General features: G+C 38.5%; 1 protein-coding gene across 3 annotated transcripts in view; it reads left to right on the forward strand.

Annotated features, from left to right (window-relative positions):
• The window catches only part of tiam2a (TIAM Rac1 associated GEF 2a), a 108,832-nt gene that overhangs the window by 87,627 nt on the left and 2,911 nt on the right, over positions 1-18,294 (forward strand). For all 3 annotated transcript variants that reach the window (XM_084096044.1, XM_084096045.1, XM_084096043.1), the window contains 11 exons: positions 10,182-10,370; positions 12,676-12,744; positions 13,288-13,413; positions 13,948-14,056; positions 15,053-15,232; positions 16,147-16,265; positions 16,362-16,470; positions 16,760-16,818; positions 17,115-17,211; positions 17,316-17,397; positions 17,488-17,645. In XM_084096044.1, coding sequence (XP_083952170.1) covers positions 10,182-10,370; positions 12,676-12,744; positions 13,288-13,413; positions 13,948-14,056; positions 15,053-15,232; positions 16,147-16,265; positions 16,362-16,470; positions 16,760-16,818; positions 17,115-17,211; positions 17,316-17,397; positions 17,488-17,645 — 1,297 coding nt within the window. The remainder of the gene's footprint in view (positions 1-10,181; positions 10,371-12,675; positions 12,745-13,287; positions 13,414-13,947; positions 14,057-15,052; positions 15,233-16,146; positions 16,266-16,361; positions 16,471-16,759; positions 16,819-17,114; positions 17,212-17,315; positions 17,398-17,487; positions 17,646-18,294) is intronic.

Here is an 18,294-nt window from a genome sequence, read left to right on the forward strand (position 1 = left end):
ATCCAGAAATGTTTCCATTGTGTTGTTGTTATTGAAAGGCATAGGCCACTGGTAGTGTTTGCAAACTGTCTGAACGCTTCATTATGCTCTCTGGAAACTGCAGCGGGGTCATGCGAGCCAGCAATTGATATGCAGATTTCAGTGGACAGCAGCAGTTTTAGTCTAGCGCGTACGTGCGCAAAACCTGCTAGTGATCGATTTTTAGAAAGCACCCTAAGCTGAAAAAAGAAAACTAGCCTAACGCTTAGAATTATGGAAATGCTTGATTGGTGACTTGCAGTTGGAGGAAGGAGACATGTCTTGAGTGAGTGTGAGTGTGTGTGTGACACGGCCAGAGCTGAAGAGTAACTCAGCAAACATGCCAACTTTCAGGGTGGGCAAGATTAGAAGGAAGAGCAGTTCTCTGGCCAAAAGAACAAAATACCAGGCCATCGCTGCCTGGAGGATACTTTACAGGCTGCTTTTCATGGTGAGTGTATTTATGGGTCATGAGGAGACAAAGCATCTCAAAGGTGTCTCTATTGACCGCTTGATTGCATTTCTTTTAGGGCGGATCAATTTTGAAATACTGATTGGTGTTTGAGAGAATTGATCCTTACATAAAATATTGATCCTGCAGTAAGAGTATTATTATTATTATTATTATTATTATTAATGGGGTTATTTAATTAAGGGGTTATTTACATTAATTACTTCATTGTTTATTTGGCAAGTAAATTGTGTATTATATTATATTGAGCCTATTTAATGTTAATAATGGTTTATTAATGTTCGTTACAAATACATTTCTGGGTTATGGGCAGATGGAACACCATTTACCTTACAGCATAAATAACCAAATAATGCTGTAATACTTTTGTATTTCTATATTAATATGATATTTATTTATTTATTTATTTAAAAACTCATTCATTTATGCATTTTTAAACATTGTTTCAAAAATAAAACCATAAACAGTAATAAGTACTGTAAAACGCACATTTCACGTATAGCTATTATTTGTTACCACCAACTAAAAGGCCAGCGCTGGGTCTGTTTTAAATACTTTGACGCCTTTGAAAAGCTAGTCTGATGTTGATATGCGTTTTATTATAGGCTCGGTCACTTTTCTTGTTTGCTTGTAAACCCTTCTCTGAACAGGCTTTCTTTCTTTTAATAATGTTTCCTCATATGGTTGCCTCTTTGAATGCTTCATTGCGTTAATGATGTTGCTTATTAGTTTAGATACGGCTATGCTCTGAAATAGTCGGACAGTCTTGTCTTTGTTTATGGACGTGACGCAACCACGCAATGATGCGAAACTGACATTTCCTGTGAAATTCAACCTGACAGCTCAAATTATACATTATTATTGTAAAGGTTCTGAATTAGGGTGAGGGTCCCTGTAAAGAGTTTTTTTTTTTAATGCACTATGTTTTTGTTCATTTTTTAACGAAAATTCTTCTGTAGTGCAGTGTCTAAAAATGGTAATATATAAGTGAATAAGTTGTTTACTTTGTAATTAGATTATCCATTTCCACCAGTTTGACCTATTCAGGGAAATGAGCAAATCATAGTTTAGTAGAGGCACTGCCTCCTCTCACATGACTTTTTGCCTGTACTTTGCAGTTATGCTCTTTACATTCATGGTGTTGTAGTAGCTCTATAAGAGTATAGTGAAACCAAGGCATGGCAATGAGGCGCTGCATCCCTCTGAATCTTTATCCGCTGTTGGACTGTGACCCCGTTTACACACACTTCAGAAAACGGCTTATTCCAGGGTTTCTGCGAAAAGCAGCGCTCTGAAACTCATGTAGACACGCTGTTGAATGGATAAGACAAGCTGCTTTAAAACGGCTGTTTCCATTGGAGCGTACATGTAGTGTAAACAAGTAGCAGATTTTTGTAGAGTGTGCACGTGTGTTGAGAAGACGGGATACTAGGCAGAGGTGGGAAAAGCAATGCATTTAAATAGAGCGAATGCATTGACGTCACTTTCCCGCCGGAACACACACCCTCAGCCGGACTGAGTGGCAAAAGAGCTGCTGGGTGACTGGATTTAATAGTGGAAACTGCGAAAACGCAAGTAAAACAAGCAATTTCCAGTTTAAACTAAAGGTTGGACTCGATATAGTGTTCCTTTCCTTACAACTTACCAAAGATTCAGTGAATGGATATTGACATGCAGCCAGGAATCGTGTTTCCTGACATTTATATGTGCCTGATTTCGACACCGGGGAATAAATAAAGCAAATTTGCCTGTGAACGCTTTATGTAAATACTATAGGTAGGTCTAAATCTCACTTATATCAATGTCATATACTGTATATTCATATTGTCCAGCCCTTTTGTCAGTGTTTATTTAAAAACATCCTATTATGCAGAATATACCATGGCAAATATTTAATTGATGAGTTGTCAATACAATATATAACAATTTAATATATAGTGTATGATTTTACCCCTAAATTCAGCATATTGACACAAAATGCTTAATTTGCTTCTCTGTTCTGCAGCTTTCGGCAGTCTGTAAAAATACACCTCAGGTTTATTGTTAAACCTATCTGGACAGTCAATCGCAAAGCTCTTTCCCGTTTTAGATGTGTTTTGGGTGTTTTTCGTGGAATGAAAACCAATGCTGCTCAGTGTTTCTGACACTCAGTGGGCGTAAGCACACTCACTCCAGCCGACGGTGACGGCGCATTCTCTCTTTAAGAGTGCTTTAGAAAACCAGTGATTTAAAAAAGATTTGAAACCTTTTTTTTTTTATGTACTGTTGATTTTTTTCGTTAATCCAAATTTTTGGAGGAGGCACTGCTTCCACATGCCTCTGCTACAAATGCAGTTGTGACCAGATGTGCCCTGACCACCTCCAAAAGAGTCTTTGATGATTGAATGGTAAAGCATTTTCAAAATGCATTGAACCCTGTCTTTATTTAGTGTTGTCCATCGCATTCAGATAACCTGAAACAGATGGTAATAAGGTCTGAGTGGGGTCAATTGTGTCATTCGGATCGCAAGCTTTCAAAACGTGCACTGCCAAGCAGTTTTGTTCCTCTTCAAACCGTGAGCTGTGGAAATCTGTCAAGTAGGATAGATTGTCAGACTGAAGCTTTTTGACAGCTGGTCTCACAGCACTGGAGGGATCTAGGGAAAACCAGAACTGAAGCTTTCAACTATATTATGTCTTGCACTGTGTTGCATGTCTTTTTCACCTCCACACGATTCATTTATTATGTCTTAATTAGATATTTAAGACACCTAGCATGCAAACAGATGCTGGTTACCACTATGCAGATGCTGGAAACATTTTATGTTGCCACTATGCAGTAACTTTCTGTAATTCTACATCTATATTTGGAGGTTTGCCCTGTTTGCTGGTCAGATTCTCACAGTGACTTGAATTTATACAGCCAGTTCACACTCAGCGTAAATGTGTGTGTGTGTCGTGAGAAGAGCCTCACAGATAATTTTCAGGTGCTTTCGTGAGGCTAACAGGAACCTGTATGGGGTCTTCACAAGCACTAGCCACAATTGCTGTTATCTGTCTGTGCCAGGCTGGGCTTTCCCACCTATTCTTCAACAAGCGCTCCATTAATGCGTCAGCATGATGTCTCCTGCCTCCTTCGGCCTCTTATTTATGTGTTTGGAGTTTTTATCATACCCAAAATCTTGGCTGTTTGAGAATATATCACGTGAGAGCATTGGAAAGACTCGGGTAATAAAGGGGTAGTTCAGCCAAAAATTCTGCTATAATTTAGACACCTTCATGTTATTCCAAACCGGTTTGCATTTCTTTCTTCTGTGAAACACAGATATACTATGAAAGTCAATGGTGTCCAATGTTAATTTGCACCCATTAGACCCCATTCACCTTTAAAATGTCTTTTAAAAGAAGTTCATAAGTAAATGATGACAGGACTATTTTATTTTTATTTATTTTTTACTGATTTTTACTATTCTAATTAAATTTCTGGTTAACTCTTATCAACTGAAATTAGAATAAAGAACTATAAAATAGTTCTTCAGTGGCACAACTTTTTGACTAACAGATTTACTAACTCTTGATCCAACATCGAAGTTTTATCCACATTATTGTCAGTCAGACAGGAAAATAAATAATTTTCAATTTATCTGAATATAGTGAATGTTTTTTTTGTAATAGTATGTTGTATTGTATTTGTTGCCAAAGCTTAGTTGAGACACTGAGGTATATTTTCAGTAGGTATATTTTAGGCTGGTGTCACTTTTTATGTGCACTTTTTATCACCATTTATGCGCAATAAGCAGCAAAAACAACTCAATTTAGTACTGAGAGTCAGCTTTATGTTTGCGAACTTTGTGTTTGAACACAAAACCTGCGGTGCGGGAATTAGTAAAATTATGTGCAGTATGTGCAATCCCACGCCGAAATTCAAGCCCTGTAACACCAACAATATTCATCTGGAGCAAAAGAAAGGAGCGAGTGAGGAGAGGCGTGTTTGTGTGTCACTTGCTGTTGGAGAGATGAGATAGAGAGAAAGAGCAGCTGGTATTTTATACTGTATCTATTCTGTGGTAAATGAGTATTGGAAGCGTTTCAGATATTTCAGTACCTATGTATTGAAAATCGATATTTTTCAATACAACTTTGTTTATTATTTCAGGTGCCTTTTTAAAAGACTACAATTGATGATTTTTTATTTTATTTAGGCTATATGTAAAATTAAACCCGCCAAAGTGGCTAGTAGGAGTGACTGCGTTACACGCCACTGCTGAAATCCACCCGCATTTGTCAAGCCATGTTACTATGTCTGTATAGTAAGTATACTGTAGGGTCATATGACAAAAATTATGCAGCTAGATTACACCGTTTTCTCACTGACACATTTTACCCCACTCTGCCTATAATTTGCTCGCTTGCTGTTTGAACATATTCATTTTATTTTTTTTCTGCTTGTGTGCATACAGTTCATGCTATTTATACTTCATATCATTGCAAGATGTGTCCACAATGCATATTTCATGCAACCTACATGCTGAGGCATAATGTTGATTTTTCACTGCAGTGTTTTTGAGGCTTCTTAATCTCTGTTTAACTAATGTGTGAGAAGATGTCCTGGGAAGCCCCAGTGTATACTTTGGGTGGTCCTATCACAGCAAAGCTTTCTGTCAGAAGATTGGGCTGAGCTTTACCTATTCCTCCTGCTCTTGCTCTTTCTCTCTCGGCACGCTAAACTGACTTTGAAGCCGCCGCTGCACATGGTCTCTGGAGTGGCCGGTCTGTAATTAGTAAACCCAACTGCAGAACAATCTGCTTGTTCCTTGTGAGATCCTATTTTCTCTTTTTTTCTCTCTTCTGGTTTAGTCACGACTCATTTCACACAAACACAATTTGCGGTGCTCTCTGTTTCCTGTATATTGATCGGTTGTTGTAAGTTCTTTGGTCAACTCAAGTTAACGTATATGTTAAAGACAGGTCAGAGTGCTGAGTTTATATATTTTTTGCAGCAGCAGGATGTATGTGCTCTGTTCAATATGGAGTTTGTCTGGCTGGTTTAAAGCCAGAAAAGGGCTTTGGTGTTGTTTTTGTCCCCTGTGGTCACAGATCTGTCCTTGTCAGCTGTTTCACTTGTTCACAGCTCTCTGAGAGCTGAAACTGAGATGCTGAAACCTTTATTTTGAGACATTCAGTGTAAGCGATATTGCTGTTTGCATTGATGTACGACCTTAATAAGAACTTGGCTGCGATCCTTACCAGTGTAAGAGCTGTACACATGAGATGTGACCCTCAAATCATCAGTGTCGTATTATTTTGAAACCGATCAATGTTTAAGTAGATGTGATGCAGCTACGGTCTCTGGGGTGTAGATCCAGCATGAATTATGTAATGCTTGCACACACTTCTTATATGGACCACTTCTGTCACGTTGACATCTTCGCTCATCACGTTCCAAACGGCTAGGAAAAGCTTTCAAATACGTGTTTTCCCACAAAACACTGATAACAGTGGAGAACTAAAGGACTTTTTAATATTTACTCTATATTGCACTAAAAACTGTATTTTCCATGTATGAACATTCATTTGTGTAGTACAACATACATTTTTTTTCCTTCACATTTAATAAAACATGACATTTAATAGACTTAAGAACTTAAATGACTCATTTGGACATGAGAATGACATTGGCATGTTTATTGTTTTCTTTTAGTCAAGTAATTTTCTATCTATAAATTGTCATTAGGTCTACTCACACACTAAAACACTGGATTCAGACTATTAGTTTTCTAAACATTGGCTTAGTTACAATTATTAACAGCATGTCTGTGATGTCTTGATGTGTCTGGAAAGGAAGATCATGTGACCTGGAAGCGTGCATCACAAACCCCTTGAAATAAACAAGACTTTAAAATGTGTTTATAATTATAACTAGATGTGTTTGTCGGATTAAAAAATAACTAATACAGTGAGGAAAATAAGTATTTGAACACCCTGCTATTTTGCAAGTTCTCCCACTTGGAAATCATGGAGGGGTCTGAAATTGTCATCGTAGGTGCATGTCCACTGTGAGAGACATAATCTAAAAAAAAAAATCCAGAAATCACAATGTATGATTTTTTAACTATTTATTTGTATGATTTGTTTATTTGTATTTATTTGTTTGTTTATTTGTACATTTTGTGTCTGTTCCTTTAAATGCAAATGAGCTGCTGCTCCCGGCACAGGGGGCAGAGCTTCAACAGCTTGCACTCACACACACACATGCACTGAAAATTTCAAAAACTTTTAGCCTTTTATTTTCAAACCGGAGTCAGACAATGATGGAGAGACTCAAGAAGAAGTGACATGTAGAAGCAACAGGACATTGCTTCGATTAATTTTTTATGTAGCTTATGTGTAGTTATCTTCTAGTCATTCTAGTCATAGCACTGAAACTGCGCTCGTTAAAATCACAAATGATTTACTTTTAGCTTCTGACCAAGGCTGTTTCTCAATACTAGTTTTACTTGATCTAAGTGCTGCGTTCGATACTATAGATCATACAATACTCTTAGATCGACTACAAAATTATACTGGTGTTCAAGGACAAGCATTAAGCTGGTTTAGATCATACTTATCAGACCGCTACCATTTTGTCTATTTAAATGGAGAAAAATCTATCATAATTCCAGTAAACTATGGAGTGCCGCAGGGATCTGTGTTGGGCCCTCTTTTATTCTCAATATATATGCTGCCACTTGGAAATATTATAAGGAAACATGGAATTAGTTTCCATTGTTATGCTGATGACACTCAAATATATATTTCATCACGGCCGGATGAAAACGCTAAATTATCCAAATTGACAGAGTGTGTTAAAGATATAAAAGATTGGATGACGCGTAATTTTCTATTATTAAATCCAGACAAGACAGAGGTAATACTTATCGGTTCAAAAAACCGCCCACAGAACCTCTCACCATACAACTTTGACATCGTAGGATGTCCTGTTACTTTATCCTCTACAGTAAAAGACCTGGGTGTTATACTCGATTGTAACCTGTCTTTTGAAAATCATATTTCGTATGTTACAAAAACAGCCTTTTTCCACCTTAGAAACATTGCTAAGCTACGTAATATGCTATCAGTTTCTGATGCAGAAAAGTTAGTTCATGCATTCATGACCTCGAGACTAGATTACTGTAATGCTTTATTAGCCGGTTGTCCTGCATCCTCAATAAACAAGCTACAGTTAGTCCAAAATGCAGCCGCTAGAGTTCTTACTAGATCAAGAAAATATGATCATATAACACCGATTTTATCATCACTACATTGGCTACCTATAAAGTTCCGTATTAATTACAAGGTATTGCTACTGACTTATAAAGCCCTAAACGGCTTAGCTCCAGTCTATTTAACGGATCTTCTATCACCCTATAATCCATCGCGCTCTTTAAGATCAATAAATTCAAGGCTTTTGGTCATACCTAGGATATCCAGATCCACCAAAGGAGGGAGAGCATTTTCACATTTGGCTCCAAAACTCTGGAATAGCCTTCCTGATACTGTTCGTTGCTCGGACTCACTCTCCCAGTTTAAAACTAGATTAAAGACGCATCTTTTCAGCCAGGCATTCATATAATATTGTTAATCTCACAGTTTCAAACTACAATCCGGCCTCTAGTTCATAAATGCCAGAGGAGAACTGGCCCCCGACTGAGCCTGGGTTCTCCCAAGGTTTTTTTTTTCTCCATTAGGTCACCTGATGGAGTTTTAGGACACCATTAGGCCGCTTGATGGAGTTTTTTCGGTTCCTTGCCACTGTTGCCTTTGGCTTGCTCAGTTGGGGATATTTTGGGGATATTTAATTTTATTCTATCAATCAATAAATTCCACTAGAAACAAACTTTGTTGTATTATTTTATTTTAATACTGTGAAGCTGCTTTGATACAATCTGTATTGTGAAAAGCGCTATACAAATATACTTGATTTGATTTGATTTGATTCATTGATTAGCATATTCTGTCTTGATAATCTGTAAATCGTGTTCCCGGGGGTGGGGTTTATGTAAATTCTAGGGTTTGTGATGTCACTAACCCAGGAGGAATGTCGTGTAGTCTCTACCAGCCGTTTGTTGTAGTCCTTAAAAAGCGATTTCTTTAAAAGCAAATATCTCCCTTTGCTTTGAACTTTGAGCTTTGGAACTTTGCCGATGTTGTTTATGCTCAAACAGCAACATTACACACTAACTAAAGTTAGACAAGTGAAATCATAATCAACCACCCCTTTAAACAGTACTTGTATTAACAAGTACTATTTAAAACATTTGGTATCAGTAATTTTATCTGAGCATCGATTCCTTTTGATAAAACACAATTGTTCGTATATATTTCCGCTCTTACCCCACTGTTAACCAGTGTGTCTTAATCCCATAAATGATAAATGCAAGTTATTATCAAAGACTGGTAGCCCAGCATACAGTACATGTGGGTCTCGTCCATCAGAAGCAGGGGTGAGCAGCGCCAGTGGACCATCGAGAGCTGGATCATACCGTGACACTGTGGGGGAACACATTATAAATTAGCATTAGCTAATTCAGGAATTGGCAAAGAAGATGCTTCGTTCATTTTGTTTAATGAGCTAAACAACAAAAGTTAATTGCAGAACTTTTTCACAGCTCTAATTATATCATTATGTATATAATTGATGGAAGGAATAAATTAAGGCGTTAGCCAAGTTAGCCTGAAAACAGCAGGTGATTTGCCAGTGGGTAAATGTCTTTTGGATCATCTATTTCTTTTATACGCAGAGCAGAGGTGTGGATTCGGAAAGCAAAAACAGACTGGATATTTTTTGTGGGCAGAAAGAAAAACAGGAACATATACAAACCAATAATATTGGAACAATAGTGGTATGAAAACTAAATGGAACAAAATGGAAATGTTTTGATATATATTTTTATTATATTTATTACTAGATTATTTATTTAATTCTCACCTTGTACTTGCTGCTGCTGTACTAATATTACTTAAAATCAGGTGTAGCGTCAGTTCTGGCAGGTCACGTTAGTCAAGTTCGCATCAGCTGATTCACGTCTACCTATAGGAATACGATGGCAATCACGGCATTCCTATTTAAGTTCCCTTTCCAGTTATCCTTCAGCTGCTTTCATTGTGTTGCTTACTACCCTCCACCACCCCCAGCTCCTCCTCTTGTCCACAGTCAGGATTTATCCTCTGACAGTCCTTAATGTAATTGTCATCAAAAACATGAATCGCTGCTCTCCCTGCTCTTATCAATGCTAGGCTGCATGGATGCACAGGGAGTTCTTACCTGAAACAGAACCTTACCACCAATCCAAACTGTATGCTAATTGTCAATTGTCTTTGAAGGAATTGGTGAGGGAAAATTGTTTCAAAGATCAGAGCCATGGCCGTGTGGGCAAGTGCTTCGACATACAGTGGGGTTGCACTTCATGCCACCCAAATTCGAGACTTTCTGACTCAAGGCCCTTTTCCCGTTCCAATTCCTCTCTCTCTTCTCTCATGATTTCCTGTCTGTCCTCCTACTGTCTTATTTAAATAAAAAGCCCCAAAAGCCACACAAAAAAAATCCTGTACCTTTCTTTTGTGTGTGTGTGTGTGTGTGTGTGTGTGTGTATCCTCTATTGTTTTCCTAAATAATTGATGGATTGGTTGACATTGGTGTCTAGTTTAATGTTATCCTAATTGTCTCCTGCAGAGTGTGGATACAGTGTGTTCGCTGTACAACTCCTTCCAGGAAGGCTCTGGGGGTCTGATGGAGGGCCAGGAGGAGCAGACGGGGCCAGAGGTCCCCATGCTCAGGCCCTGTCCGCGTCACATGTCTGCCACAGAGAGACTGCGAAAGGTCATCCAGGAATTAGTGGACACAGAGAAATCCTATGTAAAGGTGAGAACTGACCCTGTAATCCCCTATTAACATAGTTCAGCAGAAAGAAATGATCTCTCACGTCAAGTAGAAATCCATGTAGCCGTCTGTACGATACTTCGACTTCATTAAAACGTAACCGTTTCACTGAATTATCCAGAGCCATGCTGATCTGCAAGTCACACCTCAAATTAATGATAGACCTATGAGGTGAAAATGGCTGTTTTAGCAAAACACATTTGATGAATAGAGTCCCGAAGGACCGCCTATTAATTACCTGAAAAGATAGCCTCCCCTCTTATCTGTTTCCTCAGTAATACTGAAACTGGCAACACATAAATGATTATATGCAAGTTTTACACTGCTGATGTTCATAGTGAACCTTTAGATGGTATTAAAAGTGTTCTGTTGTAATGTGCTCTACATGGTTAATAGGTGTCTGATCATTCAGCGGTCTGTGATTTGTTGGGGTGGGGGTGGGGGGGGGGGTCCTGCGCTGGAGCTATTTGTCTGTGATATGCTGCATCGGCACTGGCGGACTGCTATAAATCAGCCTAATGAGAATGTTGAGGTTGATGCACCGACAGTCTGCCGATGCCATAACATGGCCGCCGCACATGGCGCAGGGTCGGGGGCTGTCAGGGGAAGACTTTGACTGTATGTGTGACAGGAATCTCCCTGATTAATGGCTTTGCTTTAAACCATCACATTTAATTACTTTTAATATGAAACAAAATCTGAGCTTTCAAATTCTGTCAATTTCATAACAAAATTCAAACAATAGATGTCGTTTTGATGCTCTTTAATGTGGCATCAGATCGTGTGACATGAAGAATCATCTCTTCCTTTTCACGGCTTTCTGTGTTTTCACTATTCTACGGAAGGGGCGCTATTAGGCATCTTCTGAAAGATTACTGAATCTCCTGATCAAAACACAGGTGAAGAAGAAGCAAAAACAAGCGATATCTTATGTAAGCATATGCAAAATAATAATATGTAAATGTGTTCTGATATATGTTCTTCACAGAAAATGAGCCAAGTCCAATGAGTCTGAGGTTAAAAAAATAATTAATCATATCATTTTTCTTTTGATAAAAAATGAAAACTGGTCCTACAGACCCGAACACCATACAAGGGTTAAACAATTTTAGTGCACGGCGTGGAGGCAAAGCATAGTGGTTGTGCATTCAGATTGTTTAATGCACAGCTAGCTGTGGATTATCCCTCTTATACCATGGTCATTTGCCAGCATTGACAAGTTTAAGCTGTTATTGATGTGTGTAGCTCAGTATTTGACTGGAAGGGTAAAAATGGCCGTTATTTTTTAATGTCCGTGTGTGCAAAGCCACTGTGCCTGTGCATTAATAATTAAGTTAATTAATAATTAAGTTAAAGTTGTTATTGATTGAAACTGTGATTAAATCGAGTATTCAGACAGATCTTGGTATAAATGAATGATGTGATTGATTAATTATTAAATAAACATTTAATTTTGGTTTCACTTTTTAAGCTAAAGGAAAACTTTGATTTCAGGTTCAGTAAAAAAAAAAGAATAATTCCGTTGCATCACTAAAAATGTTACTCCATTGTAGGTAGGGGTTGGAGTCATTACACACTCAATTCAGATATATCATTAAAGATTTAAAACATTTAAATAAACATATCAAGTAGTAAAAAAATTGTATGTAGTATTTTAGTTGATCACTCTTGTCAAATCTCTGATTTCTGAGAGACGCACAATGGCAATTTGATTTGCAATCGTTCTCTGCTCGTTTCATTCATAAAGTTTACACTCATTCGTGTTAGTGTCTATTTAAATGTTTTAAACCTTGAATGATATTAAATAGTAGAAAGTGTGTATGATGTAGTTTAGTTGATGTATCACTCTTGTCAGAGCCCAGGCAACACGACAATTTTATTTGTGATTTTGCTCTGCTTATTTCATTCTTAAAGTTTACATTCATTCCCCTCACATTTATTATTGCGTAGTTATTTTAGAGGTTGATGTGTAATATATTGCTATGCCATCCCTGGCTCACCTGTTATCCAGCAAACATGAGGAATGAATGGGTCTGCCAAAAATGTGTTATTCCTTTTAAAGCCATTATCCGTGCCTTTCCGAATAAGGTATTCGACATCAGACACATCCCTATTCCTAACAGTTTTTTTTTTTTTTTCAGACCTTACATTTACAGTATAAACTGACAGTATAAGGATACTATATTCCCCATATACAGTTGGATATAATGTGGTCAGAACAATTCTGGAGATGTGAAATGCTAATTCAAAGAGTGCTCAGGATGTCTTATGTCTGTTTCTTCTACAGGACCTGAACTGCCTGTTTGAGATTTACCTGAAGCCCCTGCAAAAGGAGACCTTTCTCACCCAAGACGAGGTAAAGCTAAACCCATACTGGAGATAGATTCAAGGGGTCAGTGTTAGATTGAGTTGTCAGATAACAGATAGCACAGTGATAAATCATGCTTCATTTGCCACAAGCTTGCATGTCCCCACTTTCCCTTCTCTTGTGACTGATGCCAAAGACTCACACGTTTAACTTGCCAGTACCAGACTGCCGCCCAGTGAACTGGATATGACCCTGACACGGCTCAGGATGTCCCTGAGGAAAGATCAGTCAATATGTGCTGAGAAGTGGGCCATATTAAAGCCCTGTTAATGGACGCTGGAGCATGCCCTCGCACACATTACACAAGGACTAAACATAAAGTGGCTTTAGCGCTGGTTCTTAAGTTACTTGTGACAATGTGGGTGGCAATAACAATTTAGAAAGAGGCCTGTGTTAGAAAGTCTATGCAAGCACAACTGAAGTGAAATCTGCAGATTTAAATGGAAATCCCTTGCTTGCATGCTGTTTTTAATTAATTAATATTGAAATATTGAAAGTTCTGTTTAATGGTTGTGGGTTTCCTTTCCCCAGATGGAAAGTCTTTTTGGCAGCCTTCCAGAGATGCTGGACTTCCAGAAAGTTTTCCTGCAGACCCTGGAGGAGAAGATCAGTTCCTCCCCCAACTTCCACACGTTCGAGACCCCTGTGCAATTCAAGGTGGACATGCCAAACATGGCTTTCATTCATACTCTCGTCTGTAATTTATGAGCATTTTAGTAGAGAGCTCCCTTTTTTAAAGGAATAGATCACCCAATTTTTTTTACTTCCATGGAACACAAAAGGGTTTATTGATTTAGTCACAATATGTGGAAACCCGTAGCTTCACATGCCAAGTTTGAATGTGCAAATGCAAATGAGGGAAAGATTTTAATTTAGAAAGCTTAAAATTGAGTATGACTTTGTATATAGTGCGTGAGTCATATAGGCTATGTTTATTGTTCTTAATGAATTTTTGTCAGTTTTGGAGCTCTGTATGGTTTAATTATGATAAAGAGCAGCTCGAGCATATTCACTGCAAAACAGCTCCTTTTGTGCTTCATGGAAGAAAATCAAAGAGGTTTGGAATGACTTGTGGGATGGGTAACATTAAAACTGTCACTCAAAGTGATTCTGACTCCAGCGAAAGACTTCTGGATCATACTTGCTTCTTGATTTCAATGCTGTCTTTCTTTCTTTCCTTACCTACTGTAGAAGCTGCTCTTCTCACTGGGTGGTTCGTTTCTGTATTACGCAGAGCACTTCAAACTTTACAGCGGCTTTTGCGCCAACCACATTAAAGTGCAGAAGGTTCTGGAAAGAGGTACAGCATTACTCTTCACTTGCATCATCTATGAGCAATAAAATAGAATAGAATATTTCTATTAAATATAGAAGAATTGATCCGATTTAATGTCTTGGGTCCTTCTGGGATGTTTTAGGCTGGTAATGTCACAACACAAAGAGCCGTTGTTGGTTTATCTTCTCATCATAATCTACAGAGTATTAATGATTAGCAGCTATAAATGCTGAACTTAATTTATGCGTACAACATTAGCCTGGTTCTCCATCTCGGGCAGTCTGCCCAGTGAGAAATGAATGAGAGGCTGCCCTGCCCACATTTAAAGTGGAAAACTGTACCATGGCCTCCTTTTTAATTCATCCCATTACAAGATGAGAGCAATCCTCAGAGCAGCCACAGAAATTGCACTGTAATGGCTATGAAACATAAACACACACTCTGTTTAACCACTGCGGGGTGAGGGCATGAAACGCAGACATGACAACAGGAGTGTGTGTGTGTTGCTGTCTGTCAGCAGTGCTCATAATTATACTGTATATTCTCACACACTGCTTCTGTTGTACCAAGGTTTCCGTTTGCAAAGCGAAAACGACTTTTTCGTGTCGTCTTGTTAATTGCCTGCCAATTGCTCCCTGAAGTGTCAATCCATCTGGGGCGAGGAGTGCCTCAATTACTGCTCTAATAGCTCCTCTTGATTTGAACCACATTTATCATTCTGCGTGCTGTCGTGGTGTTTAACTCCCCTCACCAACTCCTGCCAAACTCCAGCCAAGACAGGTCAGAAGGCTTCGTGACGTACAAAATCTAGTTGCTCCATCCTCACCTTGGTGTTGTTTCATTGTCTGCAGTGTTGCATTTATACTGCAGTGTTTTTAATGAGGTGTCAGGGAGCCTGTGCTGCCTCCTTGTGGAGAGATTTTTGTGCCCTGTGTGCATTTTACCTGCAGTGGCCATCCAGAAAACACTTTCTAGCTCAGTGGGTGGTGCTGGAATTTATGATTTGTCTTTTCTCTCCAGCCAAAACAGATCGATGCTTTAAGGAGTTCCTCAATGCAAAGAATCCCACCAAGCAGCACTCGACCACACTGGAGTCCTACCTCATCAAACCAGTGCAGAGAGTGCTGAAATACCCCCTGCTGCTCCGCGAGCTGGTGTCTCTGACGGACACGGACAGTGAGGAACACTACCACCTCACAGGTACATCACCTGGGCTGCTTTAGTGGGTTGTTGAGAATTAAAGAGAGTTTTGAGGAAATCTCTGAGCTGCCCTTTCCATGCTATGAAAGCACGTTGTGACCAGGGGCCAGTGTGGACATTGTTCAAAATAACATGAATGACATGAGGGCAAGTAAACTACAGTATGACAATTGTAGTTTTTGGGGGAACTAAACACAGTTCTGGTATTGTTCCCAGTAATGTCACCGAGGGATTTTTTTGGGGCATTCCCATTACAAGATGAATGAATGTCAAAGGGGTGTAACAATATATCATGTCACAATATATCGCAATACAAAAATGCAACAATATGTATCGTGGATAGTGACAATGTGAATTGTGTATAATTCACCTAAAATAAAAAAAATTACTGTGAAAGAAAAAATTCAAGTTTTCAGAATTTTAGTGTCACTACTATATAGATAATGTTGAATATAATGTATAATAATGCAATGGCGGAATATTTGTGGGTCCTGATAATGCCAAATGTCTGATGTTACCAGTAAAAAGTGGCCTAGATTATTTTAAATATGTCTAGTCAGTGTCAGAGTGCAAGCATATTCGTCTAAAATAATTCTGTATTTTCAGCTTCAGATTCTTGAATATTTTTATTCTGGTGTCATTATTGTCCTGTGCATTGGGTTCAATGCATCAAGTCCAGGCCTATACATTTACACCCACAATGTAATATCAAACTGTACATTTTTTGTTAACCTTTTATCATATGTCTTGGAGTATCACAATAATATTGTATCGTGAGTTCAGTATTGTGATATGCATCGAATCGTGACATGAGGGTATCGTTTCACCCCTACAAACTGCAGTGAACAGTTTGGTGTATGGAATCAAAGCCCAGTTTGAATGTATCTTAAGACAGTTTATTATTATTATTACAGAGGCACTTAAGGAAATGGAGAAAGTTGCAAGCCACATAAATGAGATGCAGAAGATCTACGAAGACTATGGTGCAGTATTTGACCAGCTGGTATCAGAGCAAAATGGCGCTGAGAAAGAGGTACAGATGCATATCTAGTGAACGCACCAGGGTAATACCCTGATTTAACTGCATATTCAGTTATCATCTGTCTCTCTCTTCCTCTTTTTCTCCCAGGTCACAGAGATTTCCATGGGACAGTTCCTCATGCATTCCTCTGTGATTTGGCTCAACCCGTTCCCATCGCTGGGCCGTATGAAAAAGGACCCTGAGCTGACTGTTTTTGGTGAGGCTTTGCTCTTTTCCCACGAAACCATTACATTCTTAGTTGTGCCAAAATAAATGTTTTATACCTTAATATGTTAGTAATTTTTAAATCTACTTCTTAAATATTCTGAGGCAATATATGGGAAAGTTCTTACGTCATGCAACACTCGGCTTGAACTTTGCAGAGCTTTTTATAGCTTTGTGAAAGTGTGTTGGGCTGGTTTTGGCAGCACTTCTGTAGCCTCAAAGACAAATAATTCTGTCGTTTTCTAAAATTAACATATCTGCTTGACTCTGATTTATCTTAGTTTTTAAGAGAGCTGTGATACTGCTGTACAGGGAGAACAGCAAAGTGAGAAAGAAGATGGTGAGTCTAATTACTCTCGCAGCTCCTTAATGGGGTCCCGTCATTTTGTCATTTCTTTTTCATGCATTATACTGTGACAAGTTTAGAAAACAATACTAAATATAAATATGAGCAGTCATCATCCTTTTTTGACATATAAAAAAACAGATTTTGGAACAAAATGGTTTTGTAGATTGCTTTTTTATAAATGGTGTTTGGTGATTTGAAGTTGTAGACTTTATACATCCACATAGTACAGTTTTATTAAAAACAAAATATACATTCCTTTAATTTCATATGCATCCTTTGTTTGCCAGCCAACTTCAAGATCAGCCCATGGAGATCAGGATCCATTCAAGTTTCGTTGGCTCATTCCCCTGTCAGCACTACAGGTCAGACTGGGCAATACTGCAGGTAAGAGACACGTCTGGCTTGTTTGAGCTCATAGAGACCGTAATAATTAACAGTTATTTTTAAATGTACAAATAATAAACCTTGCCTTTTAATGCTGTCTGAAGACACAGACTGCATCTGGGAGCTGATCCACACCAAATCCCAGAAAGAGGGCAGGCCGGAGACGGTGTTCCAGCTGTGTAGCAGGTAAGAATTATCTACTTGGTCATTTATAAACTTAAGTGTCCCATTTTATTCCATACAGAGCTTAACATTTGACTTTTCTCTCACTTGCAGCACCCCAGAGTGCAAAGTCAACATCATCAGGGTGATGCGTTCCATTCTGCGGGAGAACTTGCGTCGAAACATGCAAAGAGTTGAGCAACATCCTGAGAGAGTCTGTAAAAAGAGGCTCACTCCCCTTCGGAAAACTTTGCCAGCTTCTGCTAAGCTAGGTCAGTGTGACCTCCCCTTTACTCACATGTCTGATAATGTGTCTAGATTGGAAAAAGTGGCCAACATTGTGATGCATCACTGTGGAAGTGTTAAAGCTGCACATTACAGATCAATCGCTATAATCTTGAGGCAAGACTTCAAAGTCTGTTCACCGTTGGTAAAAAATGACTACATCACAAGCTGGCTTTGAACTTCAGAACTTATTAAAATATATAACCATGGTCATAGCAACCATATGATTTTGGTTAACTTTTAAGGGTCGCTATGCTGTCTGTCAAACAAAAGGATATTGCGAGTTGGCTCGTTCGTTATTGTACATGATAGTTTATCATAAATTAGAAAGGACAAGCTTTTGTATCAGGTTATGTTGAAAAACAAACAAAAATATGGTAGAAGACGAGAAAATAGCGCAATTACAAGGAGACATACAAGTATCATTAACACGTGACATTAACACACAGAAAAATGTGTACCGGATACTTTGCAGATGCAAACAAGGGTAAATTATGTGTTTTTCTAGATTTTTAACTTAACAAAGTTAACTTTGTCACAGCTGCATGTCATATCATTTATTACTTATCAGAACAACCAGATGTTGAAACCGAAGCTTCACACCAGAGTCTATTCAGCATGCTTCTGTTTTTTTAA

This window comes from Abramis brama (assembly GCF_963993115.1).
Source record: "Abramis brama genome assembly, chromosome: 21".
Classification (NCBI taxonomy): Eukaryota; Metazoa; Chordata; class Actinopteri; order Cypriniformes; family Leuciscidae; genus Abramis; species Abramis brama.